Source organism: Mercenaria mercenaria, chromosome 12 (assembly GCF_021730395.1).
Source record: "Mercenaria mercenaria strain notata chromosome 12, MADL_Memer_1, whole genome shotgun sequence".
NCBI lineage: Eukaryota > Metazoa > Mollusca > Bivalvia > Venerida > Veneridae > Mercenaria > Mercenaria mercenaria.
In genome coordinates, this window is record NC_069372.1 from 25,997,081 (window position 1) to 26,015,993 (window position 18,913).

Below are 18,913 nucleotides of genomic sequence, written 5' to 3' on the forward strand. Positions count from 1 at the left end.
ATTTTCCCCCCAGTTGTAATTAAAGTCCCTGGCCCCATTCCCCCCAAAAACATTGAATACTCTTACTTAATCTTTTTTATGGGAACTACACCACCCAACACCCCCATTATCATTGTATGTTTACTGAATATATGACACGATTAACATTTACCGTGTCTACACGACAATATGCGCAAGCGATAAAACCAATACTGTAACTGTGTACTGTGACTTATCCTCCATTATTTTGGTCATTCAAACTTTTGACATTTACACTTCCCGTTACAATTATAAAAACAATCTAAACCATGGTTGAAATTTTAAATACTTGTGAAGGATTAATTTTCTTGGATTTTGAGGTTCATCAGTGAACATAGACAATCTGGTGGCATTCATTTGATATTTTACTCGCAAAATTTAATCACCCATGAATTAGTCTTCATGGCATAAAAAATTATGATTGTTCCCGGTATCCCGACCTACCCTAAATTTTTGGCCCGACCCTAAAAGATTTTTATGGCCTTGGAGAATTTTTTTTTCAACTTTTTAACAAAAATTTGCAAAAATGCAATTTTTATGCTTTAAACATGGCTAGTGATGATAGACATCAACTTACTGATGCTCTAAAGGCATAACCCCCTTTTTTGTTTTCATTTTTCGACACAAAAATAATTTCCGGAAAGTCTCCCTTAATAAAAAAAAAATCTACCTATCGGAATACGGAAATGCCCGATGTTGCACGATTGAATATGGCCGCGTCACACCTCAGAAAATACCCCTTCGTCTCGGCGCGGATATCTAAAACACGTCTCCCTGACAACACTAAATGCGACTTCATTCGACTGTACATACCGGCCGGAATATCGAAACCGTCTTACTCAGCGATAAATCTAACTTCTGTACGAGTTTCATGCCAGAATAGCGACAATACACGTTTCGTCTGTGTATTAACGTCTGCAGAAGTCCTTGGGATATGTTTGTGACCTCGACCTTCGGTCTCGGTCACAAACAACCCCCCGGGCTTCTGCAGACGTCAGTACACGAAAAACGTATATTATCCCTACATTAACATAAAGTTTACTAGTTTACTATGTGTACATGATGTCCTTACGATATAAAATTGATCAACTCTGTAGCTGATACAAACATTGTCCTAGACTTGATTTTTCATGACAAAAGTTAGTGATGGATATTTGTTATTATAGGTACTTATGGATATTTCTCTTTTGTCATATTATTTTGACCCTGAGCCTGTGACGTAGTTTGTGCGTAAGCGCAAAAGCATTATTATCGGATGTGTTATCGCTTCGCAAGTAAATTTGGTTATATTCCTAATTTTAATGAAGGTAAGTATACAATTTTATAGCTCTGCATGTTGCAAAAATAGTGTTTTATCTTAAACTAACATTGACAGTGGAAAGCAGACGTTAAAACTGTTGTTTCAGGTGTTTTGGACCATGTGCAGATGACCTGGTTTTTGATGCATGAGAATGCTTGTGGGTTCGTGGCCATACTTTTTGTGATATAATTGATGTTGTGGCATTCTTTCGTAATAAAAGAAGGATAAGAAAAATCTGAGATATTTGTAGTAGTCATACGTGTTTAATCATCAATTATATGTATATTATATGTGAACCTACTTGTGGTTGTTTACATTTAATAATTTTTTCAGTCCCTGTATTTTGATGCAGTTAATTACATATATATCTAATATAGATAGCTCTTACTTAAAGTTTGTATTTTTAGTTACAATGCCTATGTAGTGTGGCTAAGCCTAAAGTAACCATAATATAATAATGTTACCAAAAAATGAGAGAATTCATTTAATGATTCTACAATCACTGTTTTTGTCAGCCAGAGAAAGACTGAAATATTTGTACTTCCTTGCTGTATGCTAGATATGTTACAGGTACAGGTATACCAGTCAATTGTCACAAATTATTATGTCAGCTATGAGTCTATGATACATGTTCACCGGATTGCAATTTATTGGGTTTCCCTGTCTGCAAATAATTAGTGATTACTAAACAAGTTTCTGTTTACTTGGAACCAGCTTTACAGCATCTGAGTAATGGTAGTTGTTTATTTTTCAAAAGAATATTAGAATTTTAAGTAAAACAGACAATTTAAAGACATTAATATCTGAATAAACAAGTATGAAAATAAATAACATTGAACCGATTATTTTTCTGATACATCGCATCGGTTTGCTAACCGATTCCAACCGATAATCGGTTGGTGTTCTCCAACCGATGTCCCATCACTACCGTATACTTACATTTTTTTCCGATGCTGCTGAACGCTGATTGGCTGTCAGGTGTGACATTGTAAAAAAAGCATTTCCAGAGTAAACAAATTACGCTGACTGGAGATGAACTATTACTGAGGCCATTTATCATGTAGTTAGTTTGTTTTTGATTGATATTTTGATCGATACAGGAATGTTCGATGTGATGTATCGATCGAACCCTGAATACCGGTATTCGATACATATCGGGAACCGGTACGTGCACTGCACTCTTTGACTCTCGCTTCTGTCCCCTATTGACTTCTTGCCTGTACGACTATGCATTGGGGGAGACATGCGCTTTTTTAAAAAAGCATCTTCTAGTTTGACAAGAATTTACTATATGATTATCATATGGACAAGTACAAAATAGCACGAAATAGCACTTGGCAAAAAATGACAAGCAAGTCAAATTCAGATTTCGCCACCCCTGATCTGAAGTATTTTTGATTGTTTTCTAATGTGCTAAGTACGTGTCAGAAGGCCATTTTAGAAAAAAGGTAAATATTAGTCTTAATTAAAATTCTTCAATTAATTTATGTTGTAGTTGATGTAGTCTTACCATGATTATTTCTCTGCAAAATTTTAATTAGTTTCAAATTTTGTTACAATGCCAGATCAGCAAATATTGTTTGGTATAAGGGTAAAAAGAAGTAAAAATGATGAAAGCAGCATGTGAATCCTCAGACCCTGAGATCGATCTATAGTGACATTAGTGACGTGCAAAAAATGACATGCAATGTTTTGTGCATTATTATGCCCCCCACCCTTCGAAGAAGAAGGGGTATATTGTTTTGCAGATGACTGTCGGTCGGTATGTAGATCAATCCGTTTTCCGGATGATAACTCAAGAAGGCTTGGGCCTAAGTTCATAAAAGTTGACAGGAAGGTTGGTCAGATGACCCCTATTGATTTTGATAAATGTATGTCAAAGGTCAAGGTCACAGTGACCCTGAACAGTTAAATGGTTTCCGGGTGATAACTCAAGAACGCTTGGGCCTAGGATCATGTAAGTTGGTAGGGAGGTTGATCATGACCAGCAGATGACCACTATTGATTTTTAGATCTGTATGTCAAAGGTCAAGTACACAGTGATCTTATACAGTTTAACGGTTTCTGGATGATAACTCAAGAACGCTTGGGCCTTGCATCATGAAATTGATAGGGAGGTTGGTCATGACCAGCAGATGACCCTGATTGATTTTGAGATCAGTAGGTCAAAGGTCAAGGTTACAGTAACCAGGAACAGTAAAACGGTTTCCGGGTGATAACTCAAGAACGCTTGGGCCTAGGATCAGGAAAAGGGTCATGAAAGATGATCGACAGGTTCATCATGACCAGTACATTAAGGGTGTAATGATACATCACAATTAACTGTATCGCGATACCTTAATCTGGCGATACGCATATCGTGTCATAGACTTGTTCCACGATACAGAAAATAATGTAAAAAAAAAATGTATGAAAACTTTCATAAAATCATTGTTAAGGAAAGTAACTAAACAAATGTATCATTTATAACAGTTTCTTTAACTTTAGATAAAACAAAATTTCAAGTACTTTCCAAGTGTTTTTTCTTTTTCATGCTCAATGCGTATCGCAATGTAACGTACCATATCATTGCATCTGTATCACGATATGTATTGTATTGTGAGACTAGCGTATCGTTACACCCCTACAGTAGATGACCCATATAGATTTTGATACCTTGAGAATGCTTGGTAAAATGAAACGATTCATTAAGCGGCTTGGCACCGTCTAATGCATACTGAAACCGTGTTGTGTGATTTGGAGCGGCGTATCAAAATTTGATGCCATGCAGCCAAATGTGAAGCCGTTTAACGAAAGACGAGTACGTGCATTGTAAAGGGTTAATAAAACTATCAGTTCATAAGTTTGACCTGTTATAAATATAGATTCTGGATCAGTTTTACATAAGAATATCTTAAAACTTGTCCTAAAACCGACCTTGTGGTAAAATTCTAACATTTAATTTTAAACAGTACCTGCGATTTATCTAAATATTAGAAGGGACCTTATTTTCGTGAAACATCTTTCTTCTAAATAACACTGAATTTGTCTCTTTCAAAATGCTACTAACAACAGTTGTTCCCTCGAGTGTTTGCGTATACCGACCTGATTTTCGCTCATCGTTCATAGATTCGTCACTATTTTTCCTCTTATTGTCCTTTTTATTTCCTTCCATTTAGCAGATACTTGTGGAGATAAAGTTAATACTTGTATGAAATCCAGGAAACTGACTGTCCAACTTAAATGAAATACTGTTTAGAAACGGCATAAGATCTCCCGCCCCAACCATCCCCGAAAAAAACAATAACAAATAAACAAACAAAAATTGACAAAACATTGCACAGTGAAGTACATGTAATTTAGACATACTGATAAACATAAACATGTTAACATTTATTTTATAATTTTACAATTGGTAATTAAGTCGTGAAATTTTTAGTGTTTGTTAATTTTGTCATTATTATTTCTATTACTGAGTCTGTTTCACGAAGTATACTTCTGACAAAGCTTAAACTAAGAAGAAAGATGTTTCACGAAAATAAGGTCCCTTTTAATATTCAGATAAATCGCAGGAACAGTGTTAAATTAAATGTTAGAATTTTACCAAAAGGCCAGTTTACGGACAAATTTTAAGATATTCATATGTAAAACTGATCCAGATTATCGGCGTGAAGTTGGCAGTACAGCAGTAGCAGCAGTTAACAGATCCCCAAACTTCTGTCTTATTTAAATGTCATGATTTTAATCTGTACAATGTACATGGATGAATACATTGATGGATGACTGCCCTTTCCTGTTTTGCATGATCTAACTCGCCATTCTATTTTTAGTCAGGAGCTGGGTAATTCGATTTTAACACACAACAACTTCCTTCAAACTGTTACTGTTGTTTGTATTTTTACTTCGTTTATCGTTGAAAATAACTATTTGAATATAAATGCCTTTAAAATACATGCACTCATTTTATTCAGAAAACGTGCTCGGGCCTAATTCGAAACCATTCCTTCCTATTTAGAAAAGCGCGAGATTTTCTACTTTCAGTTTCTTAAGATGCAGTCCGGGGAGGTAATTACATTATAGTTATGGCCAAAAGTTGGAGTTAAATCTATACTATAAACTGATTTGACATTTGAAAGTTCAATTTATACGATCGTCTCTCGCGTGTTTTATTATGTTCCCTTCAATGGTGTTGTGGTTGTCTGTAGTTTTGTCACGTTAGCGGTTGGGACTCTGTACTCTGTCAATTCATTTTTAGGAACATTTTATGTGCGATAAAATTCATTCTTTCACTTAAATGTTTTCCATTTTTCTTGTTATGTACAATAACTTTCATCTTAACACAAAAAAAATCATGCATAATTTTCATTATCGGTAAGTCTCGCCAGCTAATTCGTCAGAGTACAGAGTACAATTTTTTCTAGGCTAAATAATAACTAATTCTATTTGCACATGCATGCATCTCATACATTGTGCATATAAAATATTTTGTACTTACTTGTAAAAAATACTAAAATACGCATTACATTTCTACGGTGGCACAGAGGTGACACAGATGTTTTTTTATATTAATACGTGCGCACGTAATAACTAATATGTGCGCACGTACTAGTATAAAAAAACATCATCGCACATACTATAAAAAAACATCTTCGTACGTACTAGTACAAAAAACATCATCGCATGTACTATAAAAAGACAACTTCGTACGTCTGAGGTAATACGTGCGCACGTAAAAGATTTTACGTGCGCATGTACTAGTTTATAAAAAAATATCTACCTACGCATAAACTAATACGTGCGCACGTAAAACCTTTACGTGCGCACGTATTACTTTATACGTACGACGATGTTTTTTATACTAGTACGTACGCACGTATTACTTTATACGTACTAAGATGTTTTTTATAGTATATGCGATGATGTTTTTTGTACCAGTATGTGCGCACGTATTACTTTAAACGTACGAAGATGTTTATTTATAGTATGTGCGATAATGTTTTTTGCACTAGTACGTGCGCACGTATTACTTCATACGTACGAAGATGTTTTTTTATAATATGTGCGAGGATGTTTTTTGTACTAGTACGTGCGCACGTATTAATAAAAAAAAACATCTTTGTCACCTCTGTGCCACCGTACACTTCCGATCTGTTATGGCTTTGCATTATACTATGTTAAAAATGAAAATTTATATAGATAAAAATACGGATGGATATTTAAGCAATGCTTATACCTACCATACTATCACAGCTATTTAGGCGGTTCATCTTTTTGTTGCTAAAATTAATTATTATACAAAATATACTATCTATACTGCTATATTGTATATGCAAACACTATCTAAATTATACACCGTTCCTTTATAAAAAGTATAAAGCATCACTAACTTTATAATTGAAAAGTAACTCATGCCAATAGCAGCATTTCACTTCTGTAAGTACAAGCATTTAACTGTTCTAACTGCTGACAATAGCATCAGTTAACTGTATATGCTGGCAGTAGCAGCACTTCACTTCATCATCTTCACTTGTGGTAGTACAAGCATTTAACCGTTGTAACTGCTGGCAGTAGCAGCAGTTAACCATTGTAACTGCTGGCAGTAGCATTGTATATGCACCCACTATCCAAATTATATACCGTTCCTTTATAAAAAGCGTAAAGCATTGCTAACTTTAAAACTGAACATTAACTCATGCCAGCACTTCATTTGTGGTAGTACAAGCAATTTAACTGTTGTAACTGCTGGCAGTAGCAGTAGTTAATTGTTTTAACTGCTCGCAGTAGCAGCACTTCATCTTCGCTTGTGATAGTACTAACATTTTACTGTTGTAACTGATGGCAGTAGCAGCAGTTAACTGATGTAACTGCTGGCAGTAGCAGCAATTAACTGCTCCTACTGCTGGCAGTAGCAGCAGTTAACTGCTGCTGCTACTGCTGCTACTGCTGTACTGCCAACTTCACGCCGATCTGTAGCTCTAAAAATATCTACAAATGAAACATTAGAAGCAAATGATTATGGCAAGTATTTAATAATTAAGAGACTTTGCTTAATAACTGCTGACAAAATTACAAATGTCGCTTTAAGAACTGGTAGCATGCACTAACTATTCTCTGTAAATGTCCATACGCAAATCATAGATAAATGCCTGTACGCAATTACAATCCTTTATTTTTAGAGATCGATCGCAATGTTTAAAGTGTACAAATACTGAATGTATCTACTTTATCAAATTAGCATGTACACAAAATAATATTATTCAGCCATAAAATACATTGAAATACTTTGAAGACAAGCACTTATCTGCCGGACTATAGTAGAATATAATCATGTCTGATTGCTATTTTCGTTTATAACGGAGTTGATAGATTATTGTATAATCTATCAATGTGTATTTGATAATAATGCCATAATATAATTTAGTATTTGTAATTTTCCTGTGTGAAATTACGTTAATGTATATGCCGCCATTGATTATACCCAGGACATGGGGGTGGCGGGGGTGGTGTTTATTAAAATAAAACTGCAAGATTTGCATGCAGATATTTACATCAAATCGTTGTTCCTTCTGACCCAAGGCGGGGTCCTGTGATAGGTGATATTTATATTGACAATCACAATTACAAAAGCAAACTCCTTTCATACTCTACAATGCGTATACCACCGCAGTGCTAGCCCTGGCCATTATAAATTAATAGCCACTTTTTTATCAGGGGAAAAATTAATAGACAAACTTGGCACGCGCGTTATTCACGCAAGCTTTTGCATTTCAATAAAAATCATAAAACAGGGTATTTATAACTATTTAATCTTTAATTTTTTTTTATGAAACACTTTAAAAAAACACACTTTATTTTTCAATTATCATTATTCATGTTTATCATAGGCTTTGAATAATCAAACATTTATGCATATCTTCAGTTCAGTCATAAAACAAACGGTATGTATTTATTAAACAAACAGGAATAATGTTTTGTTGTTGTTGTTTTTTCATTCGAATTCATTGCAAATTTCTTCTAGTGCAAATCTGAATACATTTTCAATAAATGTAATTATACATTCATCATATTACTGAACATACTGTTGATACTCGTGTAAAATGCGCAGATTTTTGACCCTTGGGACAAACCCTGAGTCATGAGTGCGTAGTATTCACGGGTATAGACGATTTTCCAACTTCGAAATAAGTTCATTTGCGATTTTCACCATTTCGGTAAAGGGAAGCTACTCTCAGCTAAAATCTAAGATTGCCGTTACATACCGTAAAAGATCGAGTGTTTTTTTTTTTTTTTTTTTTTTTTTTTTTCCCTTAATTTTAATTTCATATAAATTTAATATTATTTTGATGAAAGAAATATAAAAAATATAGATATTATGATACTAATTGAAGATTGAGTATTATCTCCAACCGAGATCAAACTGTCAACAACAAAACAGACACGAGGTGTCACGCTAATTGCCGATAATTACTGGCCATTTAATAAACAGTAGACTGTGTTCAATTAAGCGTGTCAAAGTCACCGTTTAGAGGGGGTAGTTATGCCTCTGGGCAAATACACTTCCTGCTACCGACTTCGCACGTTTTTGTTGATAAAACTACATTTGTTCCAGCAGTTTAAGGACAATTTTTTTGCAATATTTTTGTAGCATTTTTATTAATTAATCGCCATTTTCTATCGCCAAAATTGCGTTTTAACCGCCATTTGAATAAAATAATCGCCGTTTGGCGATAATGTCGATTGGCAGCGCGAGCACTGCCACCGAAAGTTACTTTAACGAAATTTAAACCCATTCGTTTAGTATTTACCTGACACTTACACTGTTACCTTGTACATCAAATTTATACCATGTATATCAGGGGCGTCGGAATGTGTTTGATATTGGGGCCGCGAGGGGGGTAGGTACGGGAGGGGGCATCCCCCTCCCGTAAGGGGGGTAAGGGGGACCTCCCCCTGAAATTTTTTCAAAACAGGATCATAAATGGCGAGTTCTGGTGCATTTTAAGGGTACTGAATCGCATCTCAAGTCTCCAGTATTTTCTTACTATTTACATGACTATAAGCAAAATAAAGTTTAATAAACTCTTATCAGAATTAATAATGTATAACGCAATACAAAGAATGCATGTATGTTTTTTTTTTTTTTTTTTGTTTGTATTTAATGTATTGAACAATAATCATTCATGTTACATTCATTTCTTATTTTTGTTTGAAATATCATTTTTTTAGTAAAAACAATTTATGTAATTAATTCCTTACATCTTAGCGGTGTGATAAATCTTAACACTTACCTCTTTCATTAAATAAAAACATGATAATTATTTTTCTGAATTTTATAAGTTAATACCCTAGATCTTTGCGGCTGGGTATAGCTTAAACATTCCATTGACTAAAGACATGCCAATTAAAAACATGCTGATTTGTTCATGCGTAATTAAGTCCAATCACGGACACGTGTGTATGACTCCAATTAACACCCCCGATCGTGTCACCGTCACCACGGTAACACACTAATCTGGACAGCGTGTATTGTTTAACGCGAAGCAAAATTTAATATACTATACAAAATATTGGGTCCGCGGACCTGCGACTCCAACTTATGAATTTACAAAAAATCGTTTTTGGGCAAATTATTGGAGCCGCGGTCGCGGCCCCTGCGGCCCCACTTCCGACGCCCCTGTATATACCTTAATCTTGGCTTAAAGGAATAAGGTCAGTAATTCGGTCGAAAATGTGCTTCCGTGGTGTAGGAAAGATGAAAGAAGTCCATAATAAATAGATCCTAATTTTCCCATTTTTTGCGCGAATTCGTGTAGAACGAGTGCTTTAATCACCGTTTTTCACTACTAGAAGACATTCTGCATGAAATGAGACGGTTTTCATGTTCATACAGCCCACATGGCAAGTTTTGCAGATCGAAACCGGAAGTAGGTGTTTATTGCGCGGACGAGAGTAAATATGCGCCATTTTTAGGGTAGCAGACCACAACTGACTGGCATTTCACTAGGAACTACATATCCCCCTAATTTCTTTTCATTTTTTCGTTAATTTTTGATAGAACTTTCATGAAAAATAGGTGTAGGAAAAAGTTATGTTCTCTAAAGATACGTAAAGACGACCTGAAGTTGTCGTTTTTTATATGAAACAAAGAAGGATTTGAATTACTGACCTTTAACCTAAACAGTGTGTTTCACGAGTGGGCGAGAGTTACCGTTCCTGTGGTTATCTTAATAGGAGGCAGTAAACAGTTTTCTGAGCTTCTCGGCTTAGAGTCGCCTACCTAACTTTCAAAAACTCACACAAAAGTCTGTAACCACACACCTGAAATAAAGATATTGCAACATTAACACCACTGTATGTCTATCGTTACAAACCATCTACAATACATCTCTAATATCTAGTTTTCTGTTTACAAGACCTGAATTTTGTGCTCTCCCGGTCGCGGAAACTGATGACGAAAAAAGCTAAATTTGCCGATTTTTAAATCGCTGCAGAAAATTCCCTGAAAACGATAGCCCCAATTGCTACACTGTTCCATACTCCAGTAACACTGTAAAATCTGAAAATAAGCTCAAATATATGTGCCATCCGTACCGTTTTTTCACTGTTCCAGTTTTCCTGAGGCCCCTGCTAAAATGACAACCCCACTTTAAGCTAGCTCAGAGGAAGCATGTATACGCTCCTGCAAGTCATTACGTCATACTATCAAGATCAAGGCTACTCAACTGATTTTTTTTAAATAAGTGAAACTCAATTCTAGCCGCTGAAACTTCAATTCTAGCAATTATTATTATTTAGAAGTTCAAATATGCACTTCATTCCGTAAATTGCCTCTTATTTGTAAATTTCACCCCGGCCAATTCGACACTAACAGCTCAAAACTGTTTACTGCCTCCATAAACAACAGCAGTTGTTGAGAAAAAAAAAACAACTTATAATCGATACAACAATGTATTTAAATCGGTAATAAGACAGCCTAACAGGTAAATATACCGTATATGATGATAAAACTCGTAAAACCTATTCCACATAAGAACAATAATGTACATTTCCCCAAACAGACATTTTCCAAAGAGACTTTGCGTGTTTATCTGCCTAGCAAGTTTTCGGATAAACATATTCGGACAACTCGACTAAAATGACAACTTTGCATATTTCCTCGAGCACGGACATTTACATTTTAGAGTGTATATATTGTCTAAATTGTTGCAAGTAGAATGATTCTATCAAATGGCATGTGTGTCCAATGTAATTTGATTACGACCATCGAGAAAATGGGTCCCGGGAAATACGAAACAACAGTCATCGTCAATTTCGTCAATTTACCAAACAGAACGTTTACCGCTGCTTATGCTAGGTGCAATGTCATTTTAGAACATAAATTTTAACACATTTGATTTTACGAGTCCAAACAATCAAAATTTGCGAGGTTAAAAATTACCTTTTAAATCCTGATTTTCACGATAATTGAAAGTATTTTGTACAAATGCAAGACCAAGCTGAACATTTTTCTTGAAGCAAAATTACGATGTTGACAGATTTATTTTGAAACCATTTTCTTTCCCGTTGGTTGTACATATGCCGACTATCGAATCGGTAATGATTATTGGATACGGAAAATGCCGAGTATATCCAATACCCAATCTCAAAATCCACTAGAGCCGAATACAAAAATCCAAGATGTAGCTACTGTGTCAACTTATCATATACCTCCATCTTTTTGTTGTTGTTTTGTTATCGAACGAAATCGATATCAAAATAGAACTGAGATGAATATAATTCCAACAGGGAAAACGAATTTAGACTGCAAAGATACAGCTTTTGAAAATGGCACCAACTACTTTAATGGTATTAGGAGAATCATTGTGCTTCCTGAAAAATAAGTGAACGGGAAGAGGTCTGGAAATAAAAAAAAAATGTTTAAAATTGTATACAAATAAAATGTCACAGGTATTTAAATGCTCACAATATATCTCTGATTTTTCAGGATGAGTACAGTCCATGCGAAGGTTGTAGTGACAATGGTGAATTCAGTATAGATCAGAAATGTGGTAACTCCGGTAAGTAACTTTAAGCTGCACGTACACTTGCAGAACAGTCGTATACTATGAAAGTTTTGTCACGCCCTGACTGATTTAATCAATATTAAAACAGGTTGCATATATGTGTTTTATTTGCAAAAGTATGAGAAACTTCTGTGACAATGTGGCTTTTAATTACGCCACAAGTCATACATCATACAGCTGCAATTCATTTGGAGTAATAGCATAAACTTAAACCGGAACAAATTCCATATAAAGTGTAAGGTTAGCTGGTCTGTATGATGTAATAAAATTGCCCAGTACTTGCGGTTTCATGGACAAGCAAAGTAATAGCAGATCCGGTTTGAAAATCTGATCCAAGGAGATATTGAAATGTGAAAATCCTTCATACCCCTTAGCACCGGCTCAATCAGAATTTATTTACAGAAAATATACTATTGTAGACCATACAATGGTACTTGTGGATGATAAATGACTAACATCAGGTTTGATATCTTCCTTAAGCAATTTGACAGACCACAAGAGCTAATCGAATGCACTAAGATGAAAGCTATATTTTGTTAAGAAAGCTTCGACGCTACACGTCTGCAGCATGTTATATTTGCCTTCATGATTTAAGTATATATCCAAAAAATAGTTATTAGAAATTAAAGCTGTCTATGATAAAGCAATTTTTGTCTCCATTGTGTTCTATTTATTGGATGTCCGTTAATATTTCTATGCTACTTTTGTTTTCATTTCAAGAAAATTAATTTTCACATACTTGAGGCTACAGGAGTTTCTTTAGACATATTTTATACTATCAAATAGTCAATAAACAATGGCCGCACCCAGAGGTATTTGTACACTGTATTTATTTCAGTTTAAAGGATGGTTTGTTGTTTTTATAGGTTACCCACTTCCAGAAAAGACGCCAGAAAGGGCGGTACTCCATGGTAATATGTTTTCTGTCGGAAGTAAGATTTCATATCAATGTTACGAGGGGTATGCTATGAATAGCACAGACATATCTATATCAACGTGTGAAGCTGGTGGAGCTTGGGGCTTAACTAACTTCAAGTGCTTACCCGGTAGAAACTTATTTCTTCTTTGCATTATCTTGCAATTTAATCTCAGATTTTAGACCACACCTGTGTATTTTTTCTACTTTACTTACACGTGCGTTTAGAGAATAACTCAGATTGTTCGTGAATCGTTCCCAAAAACTGCGTTTACGCATTCTAGCATTACATTTACTTATGTTCTTCTTACTCAATTTTATTTCATTTCAATAGATTTCCAGATATCTATCTCGTATCTATCTCGTATCGGCAAATGCCAAGATAGTAAACACATAAAAGGAAAAGGCTCAAAGTATCGTTCATGATATATATTTCTTATCAGGCTATACTTATTTTACTGTATGAATAATCTGATAAGTCAAACAAAAGAAACATGCAGTTACGATGTACGTAACATGCTGTTGACTGTATTTCAGAGGTTGCATTCACTGCAGACGTACTAAGATCGGATGACACCTACTACATGTTGGTGAGGAACAAATACACTTGGGATGAAGCTAAGGTGTCATATTATAGATAATATTAGGTTATTTAACATTGTTCTGTACAATACAGAGATATATTTGGACGAGTACCCAGATGAGAAAACCATATTGGACGAGCTTCTATTTCTATTTTATTTTAGTTAAATTAAAAGGTGATTCAATGAATATTGTATTTCTGCCTTTTTCTGTATTTTCCCAGCTTGGTATGAGTGCAAATATATTTCTGTATACCAATGTGACTGATTTCAAGATTTACATTCGGACCATTTTCACACGTTTCGGGCTTTATTGTATTTTCTACATTGGACTGTCGAACAGTCCAAATATGGAAAAATCGTATGCACGTGCGTCCAATACGGTAATATATTGTACGGTCACGTGTTGCAAATAAACGTTCACGATTGGATAAATAAAATAGATATAGAATAATTATCATTTATTTGTTGATTCCTAATAAATTAATCTCAAATTTTGATATCAAATGGTGGAGCAAATCATCATATGCAAGACGATTTATATAATGTTAGTACTTGGTTTCAAGTGCACTATTTGGGCTTCTGTATCCGAGTGATTAAGGTCTCTGACTTGCATCTCACTGACGCGGATTCGAGTGTAGAGTTCTTCAGGTAAGATCGAAGTCATCCACCTGATTAAGGGAAGATCGGTGATTTCACCCAGGTATCTCGTGCATGAAACAATGCCCGGTGGGGCACATGAGGTCTGTATTCACTTCCAAAAACTGGAAATGTCGCCGTGTCGGTATGACTCTAAACTTAATAAAACAAAAAAAAAATCAAATGTATTCCTACAAGTATGATCATGAAAACTTCTTCCACCACATAGTGTTTTATTTGCAACTAATGTTTACATAGAGAGTTTGGCTAGTACATGTTATATATTTGCCAATGAAAATATACTTATGACATTTTTTTAGTGTAAAGCATCGACCGTATGGTCATAAGATAGACATAACTCTGTAAATGCATTGCCAAATTCGATGCGAATCATGACTGATTTTGATTTAGCATATGTCAATACAACAACAATTCTGTATTAGGTCATGCTGGTAAAATCTCTCAGTCGCTGATAGTAATACAATTCTGGTTTGAGCATTATCTAAATCTTTGTTTGTTTGTTTGTTTTGGGTTTAACGCCGTTTTTCAACAGTATTTCAATCATGTAACGGCGGGCAGTTAAACTTACCAGTGTTCCTGGATTCTGTACCAGTACAAACCTGTTCTCCGCAAGTAACTGCCAACTTCCCCACATGAATTATCAGAGGTGGAGGACTAATGATTTCAGACACAATGTCGTTTATCAAATAGTCACGGAGAACATACGCCCCGCCCGAGGATCGAACTCGCGACCCCGCGGTCCGTAGACCAACGCTCTTACCTACTGAGCTAAGCGGGCGGGTTATCTAAATCTTAGCCGAACACTTTGTAATTGTGTAAATAGCCAAACACTTTGTAATTGTGTAAATAGCCGTGTAAATAGCCGAACACTTTGTAATTGTGATGTTCTCGCCCAAATGTGACTAAATATTTAATTACAGTCAAACTGTGAATGTCTTGGTGGATATTTGGCCGACATAAAATCACAACAAGAACAAGATGTAATAGAAAAGCTTTTTTTCTGGTAGTATATTCAAAAATAATTCTATTGCAGTTTTGTAAATATATGTATTATACATCAAATATCTGTTTTATTTGCATATTTTACCTGCTGCATGTTTCGCATTGCAGACTAGAATAAATCACTTTACCTTGATAAGAAGGCAAGATACTTTTGATTTAGCATATATTTTGATACAAGTTCTGACTTTTGAATCCTTCATGTTCCTTCAGGAGTAATAGCTGATAAAAGAATGGTTTGATTTATTTTATCATTCACATTTCGGCACCTTTCTAAAGAAGATTTTTATTTTAAATATGTCATTTTTGTTTGAAAAGTGTCATCAGATTTGGGGCAGAATAAATCAGAAGGAATAGACCAAACCTTAACATTTACTCCAGTAAGGTGTGTACAGTATTTTTAGTCAAATTCAAAGGTCTATGACATTTTTGAAGTCCAAAAAAACATATATTTGGTCAGTTTAGTTACAATTAAAATCAAAAGTAAATGATCAATAGTCTTATATATTTCAAAACATAACAATGTTCTTGAAAACTATTTTGAAAACAAATCACTGCGAAGCATGCATCGATGTAAGCACAAAATATACGTGTTTGTATGTTCGTCCAAAATAGTACATATGCACTCAACAAATGTATATATAGCCACAGTATGAATTTGTTTTAGCACTAATGAAATGACATTGACTGTTACTACATATGCCAATTAATTGTGCACGTGGCCTTACACACATTGTCCGTTTAAATACTGAATGCAGCTTTACATTCATAGTCGGTTTATATAGTCAAAGCAGCTTTAAACACATAGTTTATATAGTGAATGCAGTTTTAAACACATAGTCAATTTATATAGTGACTGAAGCTTTTCATGTACAGTCAGTTTTTGTAGTGAATGCAGCTTTACAAACAAAGTCAGTTTATGAAGTGAATGCAACTCTACACACAGTTTATATAATGAATGTAGTTTTACAAACAGAGTCAGTTTATATAGTGAGTACAGCTATACACACAGTTTACAAAGTGATTGCAGCTTCACATACACAGTTTATATAGTGAAAACAACTTCACACACACAGTTCATATAGGGAAAGCAGCTTTACATACCCAGTTTATATAGTGAAAGCAGCTTTACATACCCAGTTTATATGGTGAAAGCAGCTTTACACACAAAGTTTATATAATGAATGTAGCTTTACACACATGAAATTAAATGAAAGATGCGAATATCATACCTTTAAAAACTAGCTTTTGAATACAATTCACACATTACAAAATATTTGCAATACTATTCAGGTTTATATTAATACTAATTACCCCTCTGTTAGCAATTGAAATAGTAAATTAAAACTTCCGGAAAATGAAAGAATTCGAGGCAAAAGAAAACTGTAAATATCGTCTTTAAAAAGGAGCTTTGACGTACAATTAAAATTGTTTAAAAGCATTCAAACCATATTTTACATTAAATTTCAATTTCGCAACATGTTCTTGTAAACAGATTTTCTCGAATGAACACATTTCACCTATGTCCGTGTATGTTTATAACGAATGTTCTATCTTATAGTTAGCCGAAGAGTTTGGATAGGTGGCAAAAGCAAGCAGAACCTGGTGAATACGTTTGTATGGTTAGACGGTTCAGTCGTGAACAGTGATTACGTAAACTGGAAATCTGGTCAGCCTTACAACCCCGACGGAGGAATAAGCTGTATGGATATGATTCGTAATTGGAATTACCAGTGGAATGACGGGGCTTGTTATCGTAAATTCGACAGTGTTTGTGAATTCAGATAAAGCGTTCAGAAATATCAGCATATATTTTGCGTGATTACTTTATTAACACTGACAAAGTGTACTTCATAGTTTTACTTCCAGTACATAGTTACATAATTAGACAACTTATTTTGAAAATAAAGCTCAGTAATAAAATGTGACAAAATTAAACATGTGCTCTGTTTAGTGTGAGTTTTGTACAACAGTCAGGTTGAATAATAAGTTTCAATGGATATTTTTTCATTTCGCTTATATTCTATACACAGGCTGACAGTTTATACAAGCAAAACAATTTGATAATATTGAAAATGAGTTTAATTACTAACTGAGCCTCAGAAGAATTTACTTTGAATGCGTTTCTCCTCAGTTCAAATTTATTTTATATTCTTTTCCACTCGGACATAAACTCTGACATTCAACTTCAAACCTACTGTCAAGTTTAGATATTTAAAAACTATTACTGAGACTATGATACGTTTGTTCCTCATATTTGTTGTTGGCAAATAAATTAAAAAGCGTACTGCAAGTTATTGACCGTTCAAATATAATGCAATTCGAATACACAATTCCAAGAGACTGACATTAACTGTATAAATGCAAGATAGCAATAGCGCTACTTGACCTTTGTTGAATAAACTTAAAATGTGTCCATGTCTTGATAAAGGTGCACAGAATTTGAATAATATTAGTATATTTGCATTTGGTATTTCTCAAGAATATTGCGGATTAATCGATAGAAATCGGTCGTCCGAGGCTTAAACACGTGATTTTAACATTTTAATTATCACAGTGGAAATTACTGGAATTAAAACATTTTCTGTGTCTTATACTTTCATCATTTGAAAGCCTCTTAGATCATGTCAACATTCTTGCGTATGGGTCTCTCATACTGGCAACCAATGGCAACTAAAACAATTAGGTGCTTTCGGTGAGAGGGTTGTTACACATTTCATTATCTCTCATGAACAGACTGTATCAAACCAAGTCTATATCGTTGCTTTGTTTGATGGCGTTATTTGCTTCTAAAGGATTGCCTAATAGATTTTATGAACTATCGGTATCACAATAGCAGTCATTAAGTAGTGGCAGTAAACGATCCCATTGTACTTGAACTATGTGTTATACTGTGTGGTTCTTTGGGGCGTGTGATATGTTGCATGTTTCATTGCTCATAAACAGACTACCGGTAAGTCAAACCGAGTCTGCTTTTATTTTTCGTTGTTGCATTCAGTGCATTCAAAGGGTCCTCTGATAGATTTTATTATGATACAAACAAACACATTTTGAACTCTAAAATATCTATAGAATGCTCTGGATCATGATTCAAGGGAACCTTTCTTTACAAACAAAGTAGCATCTAGCGTTGAAAGCAGTCTAGCAAGTACTAGCAGACTCTGTTTAACTGAATCAAATAGTATGCATGAGAGGGGAAATGGAAATTGCATCTCATGAAACCTGTAACAGGCTTAACCCTCACCATGCTGGACACGTTTAGTTCTGCCTTTGCGACCAGTTAGATCATGATCAGCCTGCACTTCCATGCAGTCTGATTATAATCTGCACTGTTCGCTATTCAGCCAGTATCTTTTTGGTAAGCATCCCTTTTATCAGTTAATGGTACTGTCCAAAT

At 34.7% G+C, this 18,913-nt stretch overlaps 1 protein-coding gene across 5 annotated transcripts; it reads left to right on the forward strand.

Annotated features, from left to right (window-relative positions):
• Positions 1-863: 863 nt before the first annotated feature.
• Positions 864-18,110, forward strand: LOC123534775 (sushi, von Willebrand factor type A, EGF and pentraxin domain-containing protein 1-like). Of its 5 annotated transcripts, none has more exons than XM_053519487.1 (6): positions 877-1,157; positions 12,282-12,354; positions 13,227-13,406; positions 13,814-13,899; positions 15,438-15,520; positions 17,078-18,110. In XM_053519487.1, exons 1-6 carry the CDS (start codon positions 1,149-1,151, stop codon positions 17,079-17,081), a joined length of 435 nt encoding a protein of 144 aa, XP_053375462.1. In that variant the 5' UTR covers positions 877-1,148; the 3' UTR covers positions 17,082-18,110. The 5 variants fall into 5 exon arrangements, 4 of the variants coding, with proteins under 4 accessions (XP_053375463.1, XP_053375462.1, XP_053375460.1 ...); XM_053519485.1 differs by having other exon boundaries at positions 881-1,157; positions 15,438-15,523; XM_053519486.1 differs by lacking the exon at positions 877-1,157 and adding an exon at positions 1,179-1,325 and having other exon boundaries at positions 15,438-15,523.
• Positions 18,111-18,913: the final 803 nt, after the last annotated feature.

Excerpts from the sequence above, each read along its gene's own strand:
- LOC123534775 (XM_053519485.1), top strand. Across the intron at positions 12,355-13,226 it reads TCAGAAATGTGGTAACTCCG|GTTACCCACTTCCAGAAAAG; the intron begins GTAAGTAACTTT and ends TTGTTTTTATAG. Across the intron at positions 13,900-15,437 it reads ACACTTGGGATGAAGCTAAG|TCAAACTGTGAATGTCTTGG; the intron begins GTGTCATATTAT and ends ATTTAATTACAG.